The 22,777-nt window shown below is 31.8% G+C and overlaps 2 protein-coding genes across 3 annotated transcripts; one reads left to right on the plus strand and one right to left on the minus strand.

Annotated features, from left to right (window-relative positions):
- Window positions 1-7,472: 7,472 nt before the first annotated feature.
- Window positions 7,473-10,767, minus strand: LOC144574393 (serine/threonine-protein phosphatase 7 long form homolog). 2 transcript variants are annotated; one of them, XM_078324352.1, is made up of 6 exons: window positions 10,632-10,767; window positions 9,782-9,856; window positions 9,433-9,679; window positions 8,736-9,344; window positions 8,256-8,652; window positions 7,473-8,171 (listed from the first exon to the last, which is right to left on the minus strand). In XM_078324352.1, exons 4-5 carry the CDS (start codon window positions 9,079-9,081, stop codon window positions 8,348-8,350), a joined length of 651 nt encoding a protein of 216 aa, XP_078180478.1. In that variant the 5' UTR covers window positions 9,082-9,344; window positions 9,433-9,679; window positions 9,782-9,856; window positions 10,632-10,767; the 3' UTR covers window positions 7,473-8,171; window positions 8,256-8,347. Both variants share the same exon structure in this region, with proteins under 2 accessions (XP_078180478.1, XP_078180479.1).
- Window positions 10,768-19,379: 8,612 nt separating this feature from the next.
- Window positions 19,380-21,367, plus strand: LOC144574394 (UDP-glucose 6-dehydrogenase 5-like). The gene is made up of 3 exons (XM_078324354.1): window positions 19,380-19,463; window positions 19,642-19,959; window positions 20,049-21,367. Exons 2-3 carry the CDS (start codon window positions 19,668-19,670, stop codon window positions 21,197-21,199), a joined length of 1,443 nt encoding a protein of 480 aa, XP_078180480.1. The 5' UTR covers window positions 19,380-19,463; window positions 19,642-19,667; the 3' UTR covers window positions 21,200-21,367.
- The last annotated feature ends 1,410 nt before the right edge of the window (window positions 21,368-22,777 follow it).

Consider the following 22,777-nt stretch of genomic DNA (forward strand, 5'->3'; position numbering starts at 1 on the left):
TAAGTAAAAACATCAATAATAAATATTTCTCAGACATAATAATAAATATTTTATATTACATGAATAAATATTTTATGTTACATGGATAAATACTTCTCAGACATAACTGCAACTTTTAGTAAAATATTAATGATAAATATTTCTCAAGCATAATGATAAATACTTTATGTTACATGGATAAATACTTCTCAGACATAATTGCAATTTTCTTATGTATAAATATTTTCTATAATTTTGGACGAAAAATTTAATTGAGAATTTTTATTCTCTATTATGTATGTACGCATGCACGTTATAATTTTCTTATGTATGTATGCACATATATGTTAATCCTTGTATTTATCCATTGGAGATGCAATTTTGTTGGAGACCTTTAACCAAGAGACATCATGTCATGGATCACATGCACACTCCTTTTTTGATATGTTGAATCTAATGCAACTAAGTATGTATGAAATTTCGGTCAAAACTACATCATAACTAAGCGTTTTGATAACATGATTACTAAGTGGTAAGGATATAACTTTTATACAAACATTATGTTACATGGATAAATACTTCTCAGACATAATTGCAATTTTCAGTAAAACATATGTACGTCAAAGACAATGATAAATATTTTTTTTGAACTTTATTCTTGAACTTGTCAATAAGTAATGTTTAATCAAATCAAAGTATTATTATGTCAGGGACAATGATAAATACTTCTGAGATATAATGATAAATATTTGTCAGAATAATGGTAAATACTTTCTCAAACATCAATAAATAGATAAATAATTGTTAGCGGAGATTGTTATTAAAGACAATATAATTAATGCGGGGATTGTTATTAGAGGAGAATATAATTAATGTGATGATTGTTATTAAAATGACAATATAATTAATGCGGAGATTGTTATTAAATGACAGTAATTAATGCGGGAATAAATGAAAATTCTTAGCGGAATTAATGGGAGAATAAAAGACAGTTAAAAAAGTTAATTTGGAGAGAGAGTGGAGAGATAAATGAGAGGACAGGAGTGAGAAAAATGATATAATTATTCTAAAAAAAACCCTCAAGAAAGCTGTAACTCCAAATTTGAGTTAGTAACTTTTCATTATAAAGTTTTAAAAAAAAATCTCATAATAAAACTACTTTTTTGTCTTTTGAAGTCCATGAATTCATGAAATAGTCATTTTTAAATTTTCCCTTGATACGTGAATATTTGAACAGCATCATAACCATTGAAGCTTCTGGTTTCAAAACAAAAAAAATTCAAGGAAACACTTGCTCTTAATTTGCTCAAGTAATTTCTCATAGTAAAACTATTTTTTAGTTTTTTGAAGTCCATGATTTCATAAAATAGTTATTTTTAAATTTGCACTTAATACGTGAATATTCGAGCCACATCGCAACAAGAGATCAACATAAATATATAAAATTAGTTAATAGTAGAACCAGTGTGTTCTTAAACTTACAACATCTTTTATGAGTTTAACTCCAAAATCTATCGAAATGACGATTTAAATCGTTGAAATCAAACTAGTTCGCGAGTAATACATTTACATGTTGAATTTATTAATTTTTGAATTCATATAGTATAAAGATACGTTCTTTTTTTATCGTTTTATTATCGATTGATTTTATACTAAATTAATTTGAAAATTTATAAATTAGACATTTAAACACATAACTCGTAATGCAAATCGGTTCAACAAATTAGATTCATCGTTTGAAGTCAATCCGATAGATTTTGAAACTAAGTTCAGAAAAGAACTTGATGAGCTTAAGAACACCCTAGTTCTATTCTTTAAATTATAACAATTTTACTCCACCACATCAATTCTAACAAAAAGATTTATAATAATTTTTAATTATTTGATTAAAACAGACACTAAATATATTCACTTTTTTTTTTCTTTTATCAGATCTTAGTTTTAAGTCTCCTAATAACTCGTAATGCAAATGGTGTTGGATACTTTCAAACTTTTTATTTATGTTGTATCATTTATGTTTTCAATCATCTGATAAAAGCTTATTTTCTCGTGTATCTAATTTGCCCGCCTAAATTTTACATGCTTTTCTTCACATTTAAAGAAAAAGTGTTTGTCGGTGTCTAATGAAAACAATATGCTTTTCTTCCTTTAAAAAGGTGCTTATGTGACTCATCATTTTTTTTTTCATTATTTTCACCAAAATCAAAATAATTTTGTAACTATCTAAAATAATAGTAAAAAAAAAAATCAAAAATATAAAATTTCGTCTCGAAACACATTTTATACGGAGATCAAGTTGAGCAGTTTAGATTGACTATTTGGACTTTGAAAACGAAGCAAAGAATGTGAAGCATAATTGAAACACAAAATCAACGGTATATTTTTCACCCTGCTCACATGAAATTGACATTTTACTGCAACCAAATATTGATTTGGTTCCCTGCAATCAATATTTTGAGCCTGAGTTTGGTAATAATATTTTGAGCCTGAGTTTGGTAATATCGGATTTGGGGATAGCGATTGCATCAGCAAGCTCTGACAGAGTCAAACAGTACGAATTACGAAAGGAGAAGGCGACGAGAAGCTGGGCCAAATCGTTGTACATTTGGGCCACTGGTAGATCGGTTGGGACCACGCTGTCAGATTTGATAAGACAACGGAGCCCGCTGTTTTGCATTTGAGAATAGAGAATAGAGAATACTTCGCTTGAATGAATCTGTACGAAATGTTGACTGTTCAGACCTTTGGACAAAATTAGGAAAGCGTGGCAATTGCAACTATTCGCGTCATCCAAGTATTGTAATTCTGTGATAATGGAAAGCCTACGGGCGTCAAAGGTTTCACTCAAGTAGGGTTGTCAATGGTACGGTACGGTACAGGTTGGGTGGATCTGACGGTCCGGATCTAAACACAAATATTCTGTGACAAAGTCGAACAGTACTAAAAAAAGAAGACGAAAGAGGATCTGGACCGGATCGTTGTACATTTGGGCTGCTGGTATGTACAATGGGACCACACTGTCAGATTTGATGAGACAAAGTTTCATATTAATTTGGTACGTTTGGATGACACAAGAATAGTTACTATTTTTAGCAAGCTATTCTTACTATTTCATGTTTAGGTAAAAAAAAATGTTATTCTAAATACAAGGAATTTTTATGAAATATTGGGTTAGCGGCTATTCCGAATTTGAAGTTAGCAAGCTATTCCGAGCTATTATTTGTTTCATCCAAACGTACCATAAGAAAAATATAAATTACTCTACCGAAATTATTAATTAATGGTATAAAAAGAAAACAAAACACTCTCAAAATAAGAAAATTCCATATTTATCCGGACCCGCATATTGGCTTGGCGACCCTCTAAAAGCTCAAAAAATATACTGTAATATTGAATATATTTAAATATTGAGGGATTTCTAAGCCAATCTGCAGCTTCCTCGTAAACAGGTTGCAGGTTGGGTTAGCGGCCCGAAAAAATGTGAAATTCTCACATTTTGGAGGTATGTTTTTTTTTTTTTGAAAGGGTATAAATAAAAGTTTCGGATTACTCTACAAGAGTGAGGCTATGGTACTATGTATAGTGCAGATTGATATATATTGCTGATTAATATTTTTTAAGATTAACATTTCAGATTTCATTTTCTACAAAATTTTGATATATAAATAAAATTAATTAAAGGAATCTACTATAGAGAGAGAGAGAGTTTTGGACTGTCGTGCTTTATGAAGTAAAGGATATGTTTTACTTTACGCTCATATTTTGTATTTTTAAAATTCAAACAATTGATTCAAATTGTTCAACATATTATTTATATTAAATTGTTTTGGGAAACCAAAATTTACAATTTTTTGAACTTTTTTTAGTATTTTTTTTAGAATTTTTTAAAATCACTTTTTTTTTTATAGTGTAAAATTTTCTGAAAAAATGCAATTCTAAAAAATTCTAATAAAATAATAAAAAAATTCAAAAATATAAAAGTTGGTCTCCAAGCATATTTATCATTGAGATTATATTTAAACGGTTCGGATCGACCTTTTGAACTTCATGATCAAAGAAATAAGAATTAATGAAGTAAAACTTGCCCTTACTTCATGAAGCACAATAACCCAACTCTCTCTATATATATCAAAATTTGAGATCTGAAGCCGTTAAATGTGACTAACGTGTCAAAATCTTATTATAAACTAAATTTTTTATTTTTATTATTTTTTAGATAGGAAGAAAATTTATTGAGAACTATTCAATTTTAAACAAAAATCTACACAAATAATAATAATATCGCATGTGCACAAGTATGATACGAAAGGTGGCAATTCATAAAATAAAATAAAATAAAAAATAAAAAAAATTAAGAATTGATTCAGACAAGTTCAATTATCTAAACTTATTAAAAATTTAATAATCTAAACTAAAGAGTAAATCTATATTAAAAAAATCTAGGTGGGTAGAAAAAAATAATAGATTGATAGAACACCTTACGTCTGTTGGGATATCTTATCTTAAAATAAAATAATCTATTTTCTTGATAATATATTGTGCTTAAGTTAATTAGTATAATAGCTATATTCCTAACTTACTAAAATAACATAAGCCCGTTAAATTTTATAATAAGATATGGGACGAATATACACGTCAAACAAACAGAGTCAATTAATTTTATTATTTGTCAAAATCTCATTAAAATTGTACTCTTTTTTATAATATTTAGACAAAAATGCTAAATGCACACCAATATTGATCTACATTTTAATTTTTTAATTTAAATAATATTTTTTTTGATAATATTTAGACTTTTTTTTTAATTTAAATTGATCTACATTTTAATTTTTTTAATTTAAATAATATTTTTTTGATAATATTTAGACAAAAATGCTATGCACACTAAAATTGATCTACATTTTAATTTTTAATTTTAATAATACTTTTAATATATGCATCATAACGTTGAATATAAATTAGATGTGCACTGAAATTATAGGATGTGAATGAGAGAGAAAGTGAGATGGATTAATGAGTCCGGCAAGTATGATATCAGTGTTATATGACACTAACTTTAAAATTAATTAAATATATTTTAAACGATTAATTCAAACCGATTTACTTTACGAGTGATACGTTTACATGCAAATTTTTTATATTTTCGAGTTATTTTTGTATCAAATCAAGCAGTAAAAATGTTGATAAATGAATGTATTAAAATTAACTTTAAAACTCACTCATTTGACAGCTTGACTTGGTACTAAATAAGTTCGAAAATTTATAAATTTGCATATAAACGCACAACTAATAAAGTAGATCGATTTGAACGGTTTAGATTCACCGTTTAAAATTAAGGGAGCACCTAGCTATCCCCCTGTAACAATCCCCCATTTCATCCCCCAATCATTAACTACTTCAATAACTACTAACTACCTAGGGTGACCACTTACTATTTGGAGACCACATAATATTTGAAAGATTTTACAACTAACGCGCGCAAGTATTCATCTATAACACATCAAGTATTCATACCTAATATATCAAGTATTTAAAAAAAAAAACTAACACGTTTTTAGAGGTGGGATTTTTTTTTTGTTCATTCAATCTAATCAATATTTCTGACAATCGGTGAGGAATTTTGCAAATCTAAAACCACGAATGTTTTTGACATAATTTTATCTTTAAAATGAGATCCATGATGATATACTTTCGAGTTGTCCGTTGTACAAATATTCATCCTTATCGAGAAAATATTCATCATTATCGTGCAAGTGCAAATATAAAAACTGAAAACATCACTCATCTATCTTTTACACGTTTTTAGAGGTGAGATTTTTTTTTGTTCGTTCAATCTAATCAATATTTCTGACGATCGGTGAAGAATTTTGCAAATCTAAAACCACGAATGTTTTTAACATAATTTTATCTTTAAAATGAGATCCATGATGATATACTTTTGAGTTGTCCGTTGTACAAGTATTCATCCTTATCGAGAAAATATTTATCCTTATCGTACAAGTGCAAATATAAAAACTGGACACATCCCTCAGAATTTTTTTGATAAACCATAATTAAGAAAAGATTTTTTACCATTCCAGCATGAGTACTTTTTTTTTTTCAAAAACAAGAAGGACCGGAGGAGCCCTCCGGTATCAAATTTTGCCTTTCCTCGAGACCGGATGAGCCCTCCGGTCTTAACACTTTGTCACAATTTTCCACATTTTTTTTATTGATGGTGCGGCGGACTGTGCAGCGACTCATTTGTTTTTCTTTTTTTCACTTTTTTTTCTTTTCAAGACCAGGAGGTTCCGGTCTCACCAATTTTTATCGTTTTTGGGTGCGTCGGTGCGGTGACTGTGCAGCCACGTTTTTTTCTCTTTTCTTCTTTCTATAAATCATCTTCTCTCCCCTCAGTCTAACATAAACTCAGAAACTTAATCTTGTAAATTTTTTCTTCTCCGTCATTTTAAGCTGATAATCAAGCTCCACTGAAATATTGTGTTGTTACAGATTGGCCTCTTCTATGTTGGTAGCTTTCATCTAAAGATTGTAGTAAGTTTTTTTTTCAATTACAGTAGTTATAAGGTTGTAAAATTAAAAATTAGTTACTAAAATGGTTAAATTTAATCGCTTTGGATGGTATGGATTTGATATGTTAGGTTTTACAATGTCGATGAGTTTTGTTTACAATTTGTATGTAGTAGTGTTAAAGTGTGGATTTGATCACTCTGTAAAATTGCGAAATTAAAAATTTTAGTATCTTTTTTTTATTTATATGTTTAGGTTTTAAAGTATTATAGTGTCGAGAAGTCTGTTTTACAGTATGTATGTAGTAGTCTTAAAATAAAAAATGATATCGATGATTGATTGTTAATTTTTTTTTCAGATAATGTCTGGAGTAATAATAAATGTTTATCATAGACGCGAAATTTCAGACGCACCGACCTGCACATTTCCTGTTACTAACTCAACAAGTTTTGATGAGCTAAGAAAACACATATATGTTGGCATTCGTTTGCTCCCTAGCCAGTTCAATATGACAATCATGGCTCGTTTGAACACGGCACCACCTGACTCAGCAGAACAATACCAGTTATTTAACATAGACCGCGAAGACATATGGCACATGGTGCTTGGACATGCCACTCCGGTACTGAATTTTGAACTTCTTGAATTAATGGTTGAGTCAGTACCAGTTGTTTATAAGACCAATTATGACCCATATCCGGGTAGTGTACCTGGAAGTAGCAGACACACAACGGTGTCTGATTCACCCATATATTTTGATGACCCCCCTGAAATACCGATAATGGATGATATGGTAAATCGTTTTCACGAGTTGAATAATGATACTAGCTCAGACACAAACTCTGACTTTAGTGACCGAGTTGTCGGGGAAGATGACATGGCTGAAATAGATGTAATGAAGGAGTGGGAAATGTCTATTCCCTTTATTAATCGAGGATTGCAGCATCCTTTTATGGCATTTAATGACGATGTGCCGATGCCGTACAAGGATGAAACATTTTTTGATTATCCACCTAGAATTGACGGTCAATTTTCAGTGGGACAGATGTTTGAATCCAAAGCTAATCTTAAATCCCAGTTAGGTGAATTTGCCCTAGATCATAACTTAGAATTACAACAAACCCATACCAATCGTACTGGCTATATTGTTATATGTAAAGCAGAGGGGTGTCCATGGAGGTTATACGCAAAAACTACTGAGACAGGAAATTCGACAATTGCAACAAACTCATACGAGCACAATTGTTACAGTATTGCTTGTAAAGTTGACAGTCGTCAGCTGACTGCTAGGATGATTGCAGATATAATCAAACCTGGTCTAAAGGAGGACTTGGAGATGTCAATTAAAGCATGTCGATTTGCAGTTAGAAATAAATACAAAATGGTTCAGCCTTCATACAACAAGATTTGGAGAGGGAGGGAGTTGGCTATTGCTGATTTATTTGGTTCTTGGGAAAAAGCCTACGAAGTGCTACCTTCTCTGCTCGGTGCAATCCAGTTGTCCACCCCAGGCACAAAATACGTAATTGAGCACGAACCATCTACAAAAATTGGCATCCGTATTTTTACCCGTGTAGCATGGGCTTTCGGGCATTGCCTGGCTTAGAATTTCAGGATTGGCCTGACGCTGAAAAATTGTATACATGCCATTGATGAAGAACCATTCCATATACTCGTGATACCTTGGGAAAAAATAAAACTTATTAACTATTTCATAGCATTGTTAAATGTAGATATTTTATTTTCTATCTTAAATTAAATCGTACCTATCCGGAAGATAAGGAGTAAGGACTCCATTTTCATACCGAGTTACGAAATTTTGAGAAGGTGCCGCGATATATTCACTAAAATGTTCGCTCTAGTCTGCAGAGGTTGCGTCACCATACAACCCATCCGCTCGTGTCCATTTGCGAATCTCTTCAAGATCTTTGAAGGATGGCGGAGCAGGCGGAGGAACTGCCTGAAATAACCCGAACTGCCGAAAAACCCTCTCGGGAAGGTGAATCTCTACCACCCAGAGATGGATGCACCACACGCGACATGTAAAGAACGCCTTGTCTCTTATCCCGACCGAAGGTTGGAGGTATTGGTAACCCCTGTATGGCCTCCAGTTGACAACATTGGCCTTCAAACGCTCAAACTGATCTCGACATTGCTTTGTGCCTAAGTTGTAAACACATGACAATTACATATTGAATAAACACAAACTTATATGAAAAAATATAATATTTATTATTAAAATGTACCTCTCCTAGGGTTACCACCCCAATCATGCGGAATAGTCCACTTTGCTCCAAAAGCCAGTCTCTCATCCATGACTTCGTCGCCAAATTCTGGGTTATGTGGTATGGGCCGGCCTATAGCAAACCGAGTCCAAGACCACATCTGCAATAGTAGTAATGGACCATGAATTGAAGCTAGTTTATATCTGGAAACGCGTGACAACTCGCGATACAGGCAAGCGAGCACAGCACCTCCCCAGTTGTAGTAGTTGACACCTTGAGGACTCAAATCTTCCACGAATTGTAAGTACATTAATGAGACAGAACTTGAATTCGAATCCGAAAACATGATAGACCCGAACAAGTCCATTGCATATGCTCATGTGTACTGGTTGATTATGTCCTGGTCATCCACTAGTTCCAAGTCCAGCTTGTTAAATTTTGTTCTCAACCATACAAGACGCATATAGTTCTTTAAGATTGTTGTTTTCTCGTTAGGTTTACCCCCATGCTCCACCTTTTTATAATAAAAATCGTTATCATCCCATTCAAAACCATCATACACTTCATGTCCTAGGCAATCTAAGATCAATTGTGAATAATGATCATCGGTACATCCAGAGATAGCCCTCCCTGTAAACATAGATGTTAAACAAAATTATACTAGTACAAAATTTCAATTAATAACAAATGTATAAATTAGCAATAAAAAATATGTTACCGGTAACAGATAAGCCCCACAAACAGCTAACATCTTCCAATGTCACTGTGCACTCTCCCACCGGAAGATGAAAAGTATTCGTCTCAGGCCTCCACCTCTCAACGAGAGCAGTAATCAATCCTCTTTCAATCAGACAATGATGTACATTAACCATCTGATACAAGCCTAAATTCTTTAAACCTTCTTTCATATTTTCTTGGTATTCAACGTCCATTTTGCCACTATCAGGACGTAGTGCATAATCGGGCTGAAATGATAATTGACATGCAAAAAAGTTTAACCAAAAATTAAATTTGAATTCTAAAATTTAATAAGTCAATTTAAATTCAAACCAATATTAAACAAATACCCTCGTATTCGCCACATGCATTTTAACTTCTGTTGGAAGCAACTGCAATAAAGAATCTTCATCTTGCATTTTTCACTACAATATAAATAAATACATACAAAAAAATATTAACATGCAAATCCAATTCAATATTAACATGCACGACATGCAAACCTAATTAACTAGTAACATTCATTTTATTACTTTACATTATTCTACAATTACACTACAAAAATCTAAATTATACTAAAAAAAATAAATCATTCAACAATTACTACATGCATGTACACTAAATAATTCTACAATTAATGGTTACACTATATAAACTTAAATTACACTAGAAAAATAAATATGAATTACTACAATTACTACAAAAATCATTTATACTATAATTACTACATAAACAATTTATTTATACTACATGCAAATTACATACAAATAAATTAGTACATGCAAATAAATTACTACATAAATCATTCATACAACTATACACATAAACTATTTTTGTTATACTAATTGCAAATAAATTACTACATAAATCAATTTTTATATTACAATTACAACATAAATCATTTATTTATACTACAATTACTACATAAACCATTTATACTACTAAAAAAAAATACACATAAACCATTTATACTACTACAAAAAATATACATAAATCATTTATTTATATTACATGCAAATAAATTACTACATAAATAATTTATTTATACTATAATTACTACATAAATCATTTATACTACAAAAAGATAAAACTACACATAAACTATTTACTTGTACTACAATTATTACATAAACTATTTATTCTAACCATTTATTCATAATTTCATATTATTTATTAAAAATAAAAGAATTAAATACATACCGAACGAAACTTGTAGATCTGAAGCTTTTCTTGTTCTTCTTTCAAAAATACACAAATCTATATAATTAGAATTAAAATTACGTTACTTTGAAGAGTTAAAAAAAAATGGTGAAAGAACGGTTTGAGAAGAAGGAAGGGAGAAGAAAATGGGAGGAGACATAGACAAAGACAGGCTTCTGTGGTGTAAATCAATTATTGATCTGTGGTGCATTATTCATCTGGTGCGGTGTAAATAATTATTGATTTTGATCTGTGGTGGGGTCCATGGCTAATAAATTGATTATTTCGGCTAAGACCGGACTGGCCATCCGGTCTTGAATTTTTTTTTGGGTTGAGACCGGACCGGCCATCCGGTCTTGAATTATTTTAAAGTTTTTGGATTCTCTGTGCCACCCGAATTATAATGCAATTGTAATGGACCAAACCGGTTAAAATTATGAGAGACCGGAGGGCTCCTTCGGTCTTGAGTAAAGGAAAATTTTGAGATCGGAGGGCTCCTCCGGTCCTTCTTGTTTTTGAAAAAAAAAGCACTCATGCTGGAATGGTAAAAATTCTTTTCTTAATTATGGTTTATCAAAAAAATTTCATCCCTCATCCATCTTTTACACGTTTTTAGAGGTGGTTTTTTTTCTCCGTTCAATCTAACCAATATTTCTGATGATTTATGAGGAATTTTGCAAATCTAAAACCATGAACGTTTTCTACACAATTTTATCTTTCAAATGAGATCCATGATGACATACTTTCGAGTTGTCCGTTGCACAAGTATTCATCTCTTATCGAGAAAGTATTAATCCTCGTCGTGTAAGTGCAAATATAAAAACTGGACAAATCACTCATCCATCTTTTACACGTTTTTAGAGGTGAGTTTTTTTTTCTTCGTTCAATCTAACCAATATTTCTAACGATTTGTGAAGAATTTTGCAAATCTAAAACCACGGACGTTTTCTATACAAATTTATCTTTCAAATGAGATCCATGCTAACATACTTTTGAGTTGTCTGTTGCACAAGTATTAATATCTTGTCACGCAAGTATTCATACCTAAGATATTAAGTATTCATTTATACACATTGAAGTTTCATATCTAAAACATCAAGTATTCATTCATATATCTCTATTTTTTTTTTCAAAATTTATTTTTATGTCATTTATTTAATACGCAGTGGCCTAATTCACAATTAATAAAGCTTTGTTCTTTGCAAAACTCGCTACTCTACGAGGAAGGGGAACATAAACATGAAAGAGATTAATTGCATATACATATGTAAAATTATTTTGATATGATCGACAGTGACGGATCTGACCCGGTAGAGACGTGCTCTAGTATTCATTCATACACATTGAAGTATTCATTCATACACGTTGAAGTATTCATTCGTGGCAGAGGCGTACTTGATTGGGATGGAGTGACGGATGATCTCCGGCAGAACGTTCGCTAGAGCGGGAGCAGCAGGCATAGAGGAAAAAAATTAATGCGAAAGTGTAAGAGGGAGGAAGCTTATTATATTTACCATTTTGAGGTGGGAGAGGGTGGGAGGTGGGAGAGAGAGGGTAGCTTATCGATGGAAAAACAGAGGCGGAGGTGGGAGAGGGAGGTAGAGGCGGAGGTGAGGAGAGGTGTGGGAGGCGAAGGTGAGAAATGGAGGTGGGAGAGGGAGGCGGAGGCGGAGGTGGGAGAAGAAAATGGAGGTGAAAGAAAAAAATGAAGGTGAAAGAGAAAGAGAGAGAGGAAAGAGAAAAGAAATAAATGTTGTTAGAAATAGTAGTTATAGTTATAGTTAAAATATAAAGTTAGTTGAGAGATAGATAAGTTGAGGAAATTATAATTACCCTAAAATTAATTTGATAGATTTTAGAGTTGATATTATATAGACTTAAATGACATTAATGTTATACTAATCATACTATGAATTAATTACCAGAATAAATATATCTCTGTATTTTTCTTAAAATGAACTTCCTTGACCAATTCTGACCTATTTCATTACGAGAATAAATACATCTCCGTATTTTTTTCTTAAAAACTAAGTACGGTACTGTCGGTACAGCAATAAAAAATGTCTGAAAGGACTCCTTTATGACGTACCAATTTTGTTTTTTTTTATGAGCTGTCAACTACTTAAAATACAAAAATCTAGAATTCTGATTTGGCAATGAGAAAAGAGGGGGGTGGTTTGACAAAGTCGCTATAGTAAGTATTGTTACGCGCACATTTCTCCGGAACTTCAGCATATAAATTGGCCATTATTTATTGGAAAAATGACAAGAGCCACAGCTTCTTTTATTGGAGTCTTATCAATCTGAACTGGTTAGGCACATGGCACTTTTGACCATATTACTTGCTCTCAAGTCTCAAGCATAATGTGGTTAGGCAACATAGTGTGGTGATATATTTTTAGAATAATCATAATCTATCTCCACATTTCTATTTCTCCATTTATCTCCGTATTTTTATTAAAAAAAAATTATACTATAGTCCTTACTAATTATATAGTTCTCATTTTTCAGTTACTACACTCGTCTTGCGTTAACCTTTATAAGTATAAATACTAAAATATAAAAAAATAATACTTACAAAATAAGATATTAATATTTGCATGCGTAATTTGATATGACCACCCCTTTTCCATCCTTCAATAGTCCCCGCATCAACATTCATCAAATGAAGTAGTGGGGACCACACATCCCTGCATCAACTTTATCTAATCGTCCCTGCGTTAATATTTTTCAAACAAAAATAGTTGATTACATAGGTATAAATACTCCAATGCATAGATATAAATACTTGTAATGCTTGATATTAATACTTTCATATGTAAAAAGTACATGCAAGTATATGTATAAATACTTGCATGAAGAAGTATAAATACTTGTGTGACGACGAGTCCGAAAGTATGTCATCATGGATCTCATTTGAAAAAGAAAATTGCGTAGAAGATGTTCATGATTTTAGATTTGCAAAATCTCTCATAGATTGTCAAAAATATGGACAAGATTAAATAAAAAAAAACTCTAAAAACGTGTATGGTCTCCCATGTAATTTGAGATTTGGTTGGAGAGACAATTATTGATGTAAAAATTATTCACCTTATAGGTATAAATACTTCCGTTCTTAGATATAAATACTTCATTGCATGGAGATTAATACTTTAGAAAAAAAAATCAGTACTGGAGTTTTTGTGGCCCCCAAGACAATTATGGAAGTTAAGTGCGAAGATAAATGGAGGTAGAGGTGCGGGGACAATTATCAGGATCCATATTTTTATTGGAGCTCATGTGCTTTATGAAGCATGTTTTATTTTACGTTCATATCTCATTTTTAAAGGTTAATCATTCGATTCGAATTGTTTAATGTGTTTAAAAGTCAATTTCTATATTTCTTAGAAATTTTTTACTATTTTTTAGATAGATTGAAAATTACTTTTTTTTTATAGTTCAGAATTTTCTGAATCAACAAATTTTTTATCTATTTAAAAATTAATAAAATAATTATAAGCACATTTTAATATAAAGATCATGTTGATGTGTTCACTGTTTAAACTTTAAAAGAAAATATAAATATAAAGTGAAACATAATTCTTAGTTCATGAAGAAGAATAATTGAATTCTAAAAGCAATCGTTTATTTTATTTTGCAGCGCAATTATTATTTATTAATAAATTGAAGAGGTGAAATGTAGAACCTAGAAAGAAAAGAGCTAATATAATAAGTATTATTATATTAATTTCAAGATGTGGACGCGAATTTTAAGAATGAATCACACATTCATAATAATAAATTTTGCTTATAATTTGATGAAAATTTTAGTATACAATTAGTACATTAAGCTTGTTTAGAATTTATTTTGAACAATTAGATATGGTTCACTTTTTTTTCAGATTAATAATTTACTTAAAATACGTTAGAGTTGAGTAGAACTTGGAAATTCTTAAGCCCACCAATTTTTTTTTTGTGAGCTTAACTTATATACTATCAAATTTACTTTAAATGACAATTTATAATCGTTAAAACCAATCGACTTATTCATAAATGATACATTTACATGCATAATTTATAAATTTTTGAATTAAATTAGTATAAAGTAAAACAGTTAATAAATAATAAAAAAAAATGTATTAAAATTGACTTATAAATTACTATGCAAAACACTAGTACCGTGGTTAAAATTATAAACAAAAAATTGAGTAAGGTTGGAGATTAAGTCACTTAACTTTTTGATATCAAAAAAATTGCAATGTGACCTTGTTCCTTTTTTTTTGTTTTTGGGTTTCTACCTTGTTCCTCCTTAATTCTATTTAATTTCGTGATACGTTGTGGTGCGAAATGGTTGTTACATAAATTCCCAAGCTGAAGCTGGCATTATTCATGCCTTCATAGAGACTGGAGGAAATAAAGGAATCTGTACAATTAATATATTTATTATATAACAACAACCAGCGTGTCGTTTTCGGAGAACATAAAGAAATAGCAACCTCTCAACAAACAAAAATTATAAACAATACACAAGTCAAATCACATATACGATTTTGCTCCCCATTTTTTATGTCATTACAATAAACAAATAAATTATATATATAGCATATCGGACTGTGAATTAACAAAACTAGTATGGAAAAATAAAATAAAATAATATGGCGGTAGATAGTCACATGCCTATGACTCTCTTGTCAATATCACAGATTCACAGCATCACAGCAACCGAGCCAGTCTGGATTTTTTTTTGTAAATCATAAATAATTAAATAAATTTTACGGAACCAATATGATGATTTTTTTTTATTTGAAAAATCATAAGGACCGTGGGGTTCCCACGGTCTCACAATTGCCTTCTCCCCAGACTGTGGGAACCCCACGGTCTCAACCTTTTTTTTTTTTTTTTTTTCCGGTTTTCCCAATTCTTTGCAATTGCTGCACAATTTCTGCTGCAGGAGATCCCTATTTTTTTCTTTCTTTTTTTCACCTTTTTTCTCCAAACCGAGTGGTCCGCACAATCTACACAAAATTTACTCCAGACCGTGTGGACGGTCCGGTCTTCATTTTTTTTTTCAGTGTTCGGTCCGGTCTTCATTATTACGAAATAAATAATTCAAAAAAATACTACATGCATCTACACTAAAAAAAAACTACATGCGCAAAAATCATGCATCTACATAAACCATGCAAATAAAAAATTCATTCAACAATTACTACATGCATCTATACTAAAAAAAAATACATGCAAATAAACCATGCATCTACATAATTACAAAATAAATAATTCAAAAAAATACTACATGCATCATCTACACTAAAAAAAACTACATGCACATAAACCATGCATCTACATACAACATGCAAATAAATAAATAATTTAACAATTACTACATGCAAATAAATTACTACATAAACTATTTTTTAATACTACAATTACAACATAAACCATTTATACTACTAAAAAAAATACACATAAACTATTTATACTACAAAAAGAAAAAAATATACATAAATCATTTATTTATACTACAATTACTACATAAACCATTTGTACTACATAAACAATTTATTCTAATCATTTATTCATAATTGCGGATATTTATATTAAAAAAAGTTCGTCAAACTAATAATAATTATTGAAAACTGGACCGAACCGTCAAAAAAAAAATGAAGACCGGACCGTCCGCACGGTATGGAGTAAATTTTGTGTAGACCGTGCGGACCACTTGGCCTGGAGAAAAAAAGGAGAAAAAAAGGAAAAAAATAGGGATCTCATGCAGTAGAAATTGTGCAGCAATTGCGAAGAATTGAGAAAACTGGAAAAAAAAAGGGTTGAGACCGTGGGGTTCCCACGGTCTGGGGAGAAGGCAATTGTGAGATCGTGGGAACCCCACGGTCCTTATGATTTTTCAAAAAAACAAAGTCATCATATTAGTTCCATAAAATTCATTTAATTATTTATGGTTTACAAAAAAAATTCACCAGTCTGGCAATTTTAGTGTAATAATTGTAGAACATGACTGAAGTGTATATGATTCTCCGAATTTTTATTAATAGAAAAATAAATAAATAAATATCCACAATAGAGAAGGAAATGATGTAAATTTGACATCTAGAAAAAACGTGATAGTTTATAACATCCAGATAATCACGATCAGCTAATCGAAATCTAATTACTTTCTAACTAAATTGCGGGAAAAAAATAATTCTGGACTTCATAGTCCATCACGGTCAGAGAATACCTCATACTTCGTGGCTTCGAAGTCCAGAAAATATTCTCTGGTCGTGATGGATTATGAAGTCCAGGTATTCTCTGGCCGTAACGGACTATGAAGTCCATAATTTTTTTTTTCCGCTATTTAGTTAGAGAGTAATTAGATTTTGCTAAATAGGTTGTAATTATTTATAACGTCATCTTCATAGATGTCAAAATTCTGCCATTTTCTTTCCTATTGTCAATATTTATTTATTTATTTTTCTATTAATAAAAAATTCGGTATGATTCTCCTACAGTCCTACTGACTGGAAATTATTCTATCTTTGATATTAACGATGCAGATTCTAATTCCATTTTTGGTTATTCTTAAGTCAATGGAAACCAACAATTAAAAGAGGTAGGCATGCAAAATATGCAATTCATCAATGAAGGTGCCAGTACAATGCATTTTAACATAGAGACTTTTTATACACCAAATTCAATCTATTTTAATATTATAAACTAACAGATAAGCACCATTAGGTCCATTACCAACCACCTTGTTGGATGAAGGAAACTGGAAACAAAAAATCATAGCCAGGCTAGCTGCTCTGTCTAACAAGCAACCCAAAACATATAATAATATTCAGGCCTTCTGATCACAGATAGGCCATTGACATTTATTAGTCAAATTGAGAAAATAAACAATAAACGAAAATATTGTAGACTTTGCTTTTGGTTAAATTATTGGTTGGTAGAGTTTGAAATATTCTCCTGCCCAAAGAACTGTAGATCATCTGTGCCGCATTGGCTTTTATTCAGAAATATACACGTGTCCCTTTTGAAACCGACATTTTTGCCAAAACATTCTGTTCTTAGGAGAATTCGAAATTACTCAAATCGTCAAATGTCTGTGTCTCAAAGACTAAGAGCTGCAATTGATCATGCAGTTTCAATCCAAGAGCCTCTCAATGAAATAGAGGTTTCATATTTTTTTTATACATAAATTTTGTTAAAAGAGGAGGGTTCAAATGCCTCCATGTTTTTGTGCCTCCATCATGCCTCCATCTCTCTCCATCATTTTCAAAGATCAAACAGTCGATCCGAACCGCTCAACCTAACCTCCATACTAAAATATATTTGGAGACCAAATTTTATATTTTTAGAAATTTTTTTACTATTTTTTTAGATAAGTACAAAAATACTGTTTTTAGATAGTTTAGATTTACTGATTTTGTATCTATCTAAAAAAATAGTAAAAAAATTCTTAAAAATATAAAATTTGGTCTCCAAACATATTTTAGTATGGAGGTTAGGTTGAGCGGTTCGAATCGACTGTTTGAATTTTGAAAATAATAAAGAAAAATAGAGACATAATGGAGGCACAAAAAAATAGAGGCATTTGAACCATCCTCTTGTTAAAATTATTCTCTTTAAATAAAACTGATTGTTCTTTGAAATCTGTGCCATCTCAAAAAAAGAGGCGTGTCCTTGAAATTAGTGCCACCACATAGTACCACATATCAAAAATAAAAAATGGGGTTGCTAAATCACTGGGAGACTTCTAAATTAGGGTCGCAGACCTCGATTTTTGAGGCCGCAGAAATGTTTGTTGGCATGAATATTTTTAGAATTCTTAGATATTGGAGTGTTTTGATTTATTAATTTTGGATTTATGGTATAAATAAAAATTTCAGTTTTTGAAATATCAATTTAAAAAAGAAAATCAATTTAAACTGGCAGTATGAAATAGAATTAGCAGTATAAAACATTAGTTACCGCAAAGGCGAAACCAAAATTTTCTTATGGAAGGACTGAAACATAAAATATACAACATGTAATATATAATTTAAACTCAAGTCTCCATAATCACAAAATGTAATTTTAACCACTAACTACAAGTAAAAAAAATAAAATCAATTAAATTTCAATATATATAATTAAACTCTTAAAATCATAGAAACGACTAAGAACTTCTATGATTGATAAAGAAATGCTGAAAACCGTACAGATTGGATAAATTTATTATTGGAAAAGGTTAGGAGCTTTTTAGTTTAATTTTGTGTAGTTTAAAATATCTGCAATGAAGAGACAGTCATTGATTTAGTGGCAAAGACAATGTTTTCCGTGTGAAAGGTCGCAGGTTAAAAATCTGAAAAGACAATTTATTGTGAATATTAAATAATTTGATGACTTAAGCTCCAACCTTTACTAAAAAACAAAAAATCCATGGAACAAGATAACTCAATAGTTGTTATTCTCTATTCTGATTAATTTGTTACAGTAGAGAGATGCTCATAAGTTTGTATTGTTTTTTCTTAATTATTTATTCCAGTTCCTCTACGTGCATTCTGTGCATTCTGACTTTAAGCTTTACCAAAAATTCAACAATAAAAACTGATAGGGTACAACTAATCCGTACCGACAATTTTTTATGCTCTTCTCTTATACTGGTATTATATACTGATCTTTCTCTCATTATTATACCAATTCAGCCATGTACAATTCCTCTAGCATATTTGATTCCGTCTTTGCTGTTCTAGTATTTAAATGCCACTCTGTTGCCATACTCTTCCCAGTTTAAACAAGGTCAACTAGATCTCTCTTTCTTCTCTCTGTCTCTCTCTCTTCAGATTGATTGATATCTCACCAATTCTTCAGGTATTTTTCAGACCTTGAATTCCCTTTGTGTAATTTCTCACCAATTTCTCATGTATTTGCCATTTAATTTTAAGGAACATTGTGCAGAGTCTGTGAATTGCCAATTATTCTCTTTTGATATCTGTCAGATATATAATTGTTGGGTTTAAAAGTGACCAATTGTTTTTGTCCTGATCAGGTTAATTAGTTCTAAATTTCACTGAAATGGTGAAGATCTGTTGCATCGGCGCTGGATATGTGGGTGGACCCACAATGGCAGTCATAGCTCTGAAGTGTCCAGAGGTAGAGGTTGTGGTAGTAGACATCAGTGCTGCCCGAATTGATGCATGGAACAGCGACAAGCTCCCGATCTATGAACCCGATCTTGATGATGTAGTTAAGGCTTGCCGAGACCGCAATCTCTTCTTCAGCACAGATATTGAGAAACATGTCGCAGATTCCGAAATTCTCTTCCTTTCTGTAAACACCCCAACCAAGACGTGCGGACTCGGTGCTGGTAAATATGTTAATTTTAATTTCTTCCTAATTCATTGTCCCTTAATTTCTCAATGTATTTCAAATCTAATGCAAACAATGATACTACAGGAAAGGCAGCTAATCTCACCTTCTGGGAGAAAGCAGCTCGCATGATCGCTGACGTGTCCAAATCTGACAAGATCGTGGTCGAAAAATCTACAGTACCAGTAAAAACTGCAGAGGCGATCGAAAAGATACTGAATCACAATAGCAACGGTGTAAAATACCAAGTCCTATCCAACCCTGAGTTCCTTTCCGAAGGAACCGCCATCGAAGATTTATTATATCCTGAAAGAGTACTAATCGGTGGAAGGGAAACACCGGAAGGACGAAAGGCTGTTCAGAAACTGAAGGAAATTTATGCGCACTGGGTCCCTGATAATTTGATCATAACAACAAATCTCTGGTCGGCTGAGTTGTCTAAGCTTGCATCCAATGCTTTTCAAGCTCAGCGTGTCTCTTCCATAAATGCCATGTCAGCACTGTGCGAGGCCACGGGAGCAAGTGTATCTGAGGTGGCATATGCAATTGGCATGGACTCGAGGATTGGACCGAAGTTCTTGAATGCAAGTGTCGGGTTCGGTGGCTCGTGCTTTCAAAAGGATATACTTAATTTGGTTTATATTTGTGAGTGCAATGGTCTTCCTGAGGTAGCAAATTACTGGAAACAGGTAATCAAGATCAATGATTACCAGAAAAGACGGTTTCTGAACCGTGTTATCTCCTCCATGTTCAACACAGTATCAGGGAAAAAGATTGCCATTTTGGGTTTTGCATTTAAAAAAGATACTGCGGATACTAGAGAATCGGCATCGATCTATGTTTCTCAGGGTTTGTTAAGGGAGAATGCCATTATAAGCATCTACGACCCGAAAGTCACTGCGGATCAAATTCAGTATGATCTTGGCACAAACAAGTTGGATTGGGACAACCCGATCCCACTACAGCCGATGAGCCCAACTGCAACAAAGCAAATCACTATGGCGTGGGACCCGTATACAGCGACCAAGGGGGCCCATGGTGTGTGTATCCTGACTGAGTGGGATGAGTTCAAGAACCTAGATTACCAGAGAATCTATGACGGGATGCAAAAGCCGGCTTTTATGTTTGACGGCCGCAACATGGTAGATCCGGTGAAGCTCAGAGAGATTGGGTACATTGTCTACACAATTGGTAGGCCACTTGACCCCTGGCTAGCAGACATGCCAGCAGTAGCATAATTTATCAATTTATCAGACTTCTGGTGTAGAAAGAAAATTATTTCGTTCTTTTTTAAACGATCGTCATGCTAATACGGTTATGAAATGTGGTTTTTTTTTTTTTTTTGTATAATAAACAATTGTTGTGCTTATTTGGTAATTTGTTGAAATAGTCCAAGATGAAATGTGTACATTGACCTTGTGTTTCTTCTTCTTCTCGTTTTTTTTTTTTTTTTTTTTTTTTTGAACAATTTGCTCACACTTGTTAGTATGTCAAAATCAGCAAACAGACTACTAAAACCTTGACGAATTAAATTCTTCGCATTTCGGCATTGTATCCAATTCCTGCACCCGAATTCTAAACGGACGGTGCAGATGCAAACTCAAGGGATGAGGACCCAGAATTTTAATGGATCAGATTGAATTTTTCGTTAAAACAAAACTTTTCAGCCCAACGAGACTATCCTGTGATTATATTTTCTCAGCCCATTTGCATTTTTCTTTTCTTAGTTCCAAACTCCTATTTCAGATCGCTTTGAAGCTGCTGGCAATACCAAACTCAGAAAAAATAATTAAAAGGATTAATCTAGTGCATATTAGATTTATATGCATAGCTTTTTTATGTAATAAAATTTCATATAAGATATACTTGTCATCTTATGATAGAGATGTTACTTGTGATTTTATCCTTTAACTAACTTCCTCTGATTTGTCATATACATTTCTTCAGCACAATTATTTTTTTCTTGTGCCACTTATCAGACCTCTATACAGTTATGATGGGAATATAAGGATTAAGGATATTGAGAAATAATAACTAGAATTTGTTTAGAAATAAGAAATTAATTGGTCTCAGAAAATCATCACAGGTTCATTAAGGAAAGAGATCAAGTAGCATAAATCTCTGTAATTAGGCCATATTTAGTACCTATCACAATCTCTGTAATTAGGAAAAAATCCAACAACATATATGTTAGGAATATAGCCAATGACCATTGAGTTATAAATACCCACAAACAGAAGCTTGTAATTATATTTTTTTTTTCCTGATTGTTGTAATTAATTGCTTTGATAGAAGATCTTCCCGGAATGTGCAAGTAGTGCTCATTTTTTTTTCATTCAATTTATATCATGAATTCTCTATTTTTTATTTCTTTTCTTTTCTTTGGATGAAGCATTTTTTTTCATTCAATCTTTTCACTTCTTCCTACCATTAATCTATGATTTAGATAACATCAAAACACCATAATTAGAAACAATATATTGATGTTGGATTTCATTGTTACAGGCTTGAAGAAGCTTAATTATTACAATGGATAAGAGTTGGGTGGACCTTGATAGAAGAACTGTTGGTTATGTGAAAGGAATGAAAGATTTTGTGGCATCGACTTTTGCTAACGTAGCTCAAGCAAACACAATCCGTTGCCCCTGTTGTAAATGTCGAAATGTAGTCTTTCGGGCACGTAGTGAGGTGGAGTTTCATTTGGTTAAAAATGGTATGGATGAGTCCTACAAAATTTCAGTTTGGACATTGCATGGGGAGGACTATTTCAAAACAAATGTAGATCTAGATCGTCAGATCGAATCCTGAGATTGTTA

Source organism: Carex rostrata, chromosome 22 (assembly GCF_964058835.1).
Source record: "Carex rostrata chromosome 22, lpCarRost1.2, whole genome shotgun sequence".
Classification (NCBI taxonomy): domain Eukaryota; kingdom Viridiplantae; phylum Streptophyta; class Magnoliopsida; order Poales; family Cyperaceae; genus Carex; species Carex rostrata.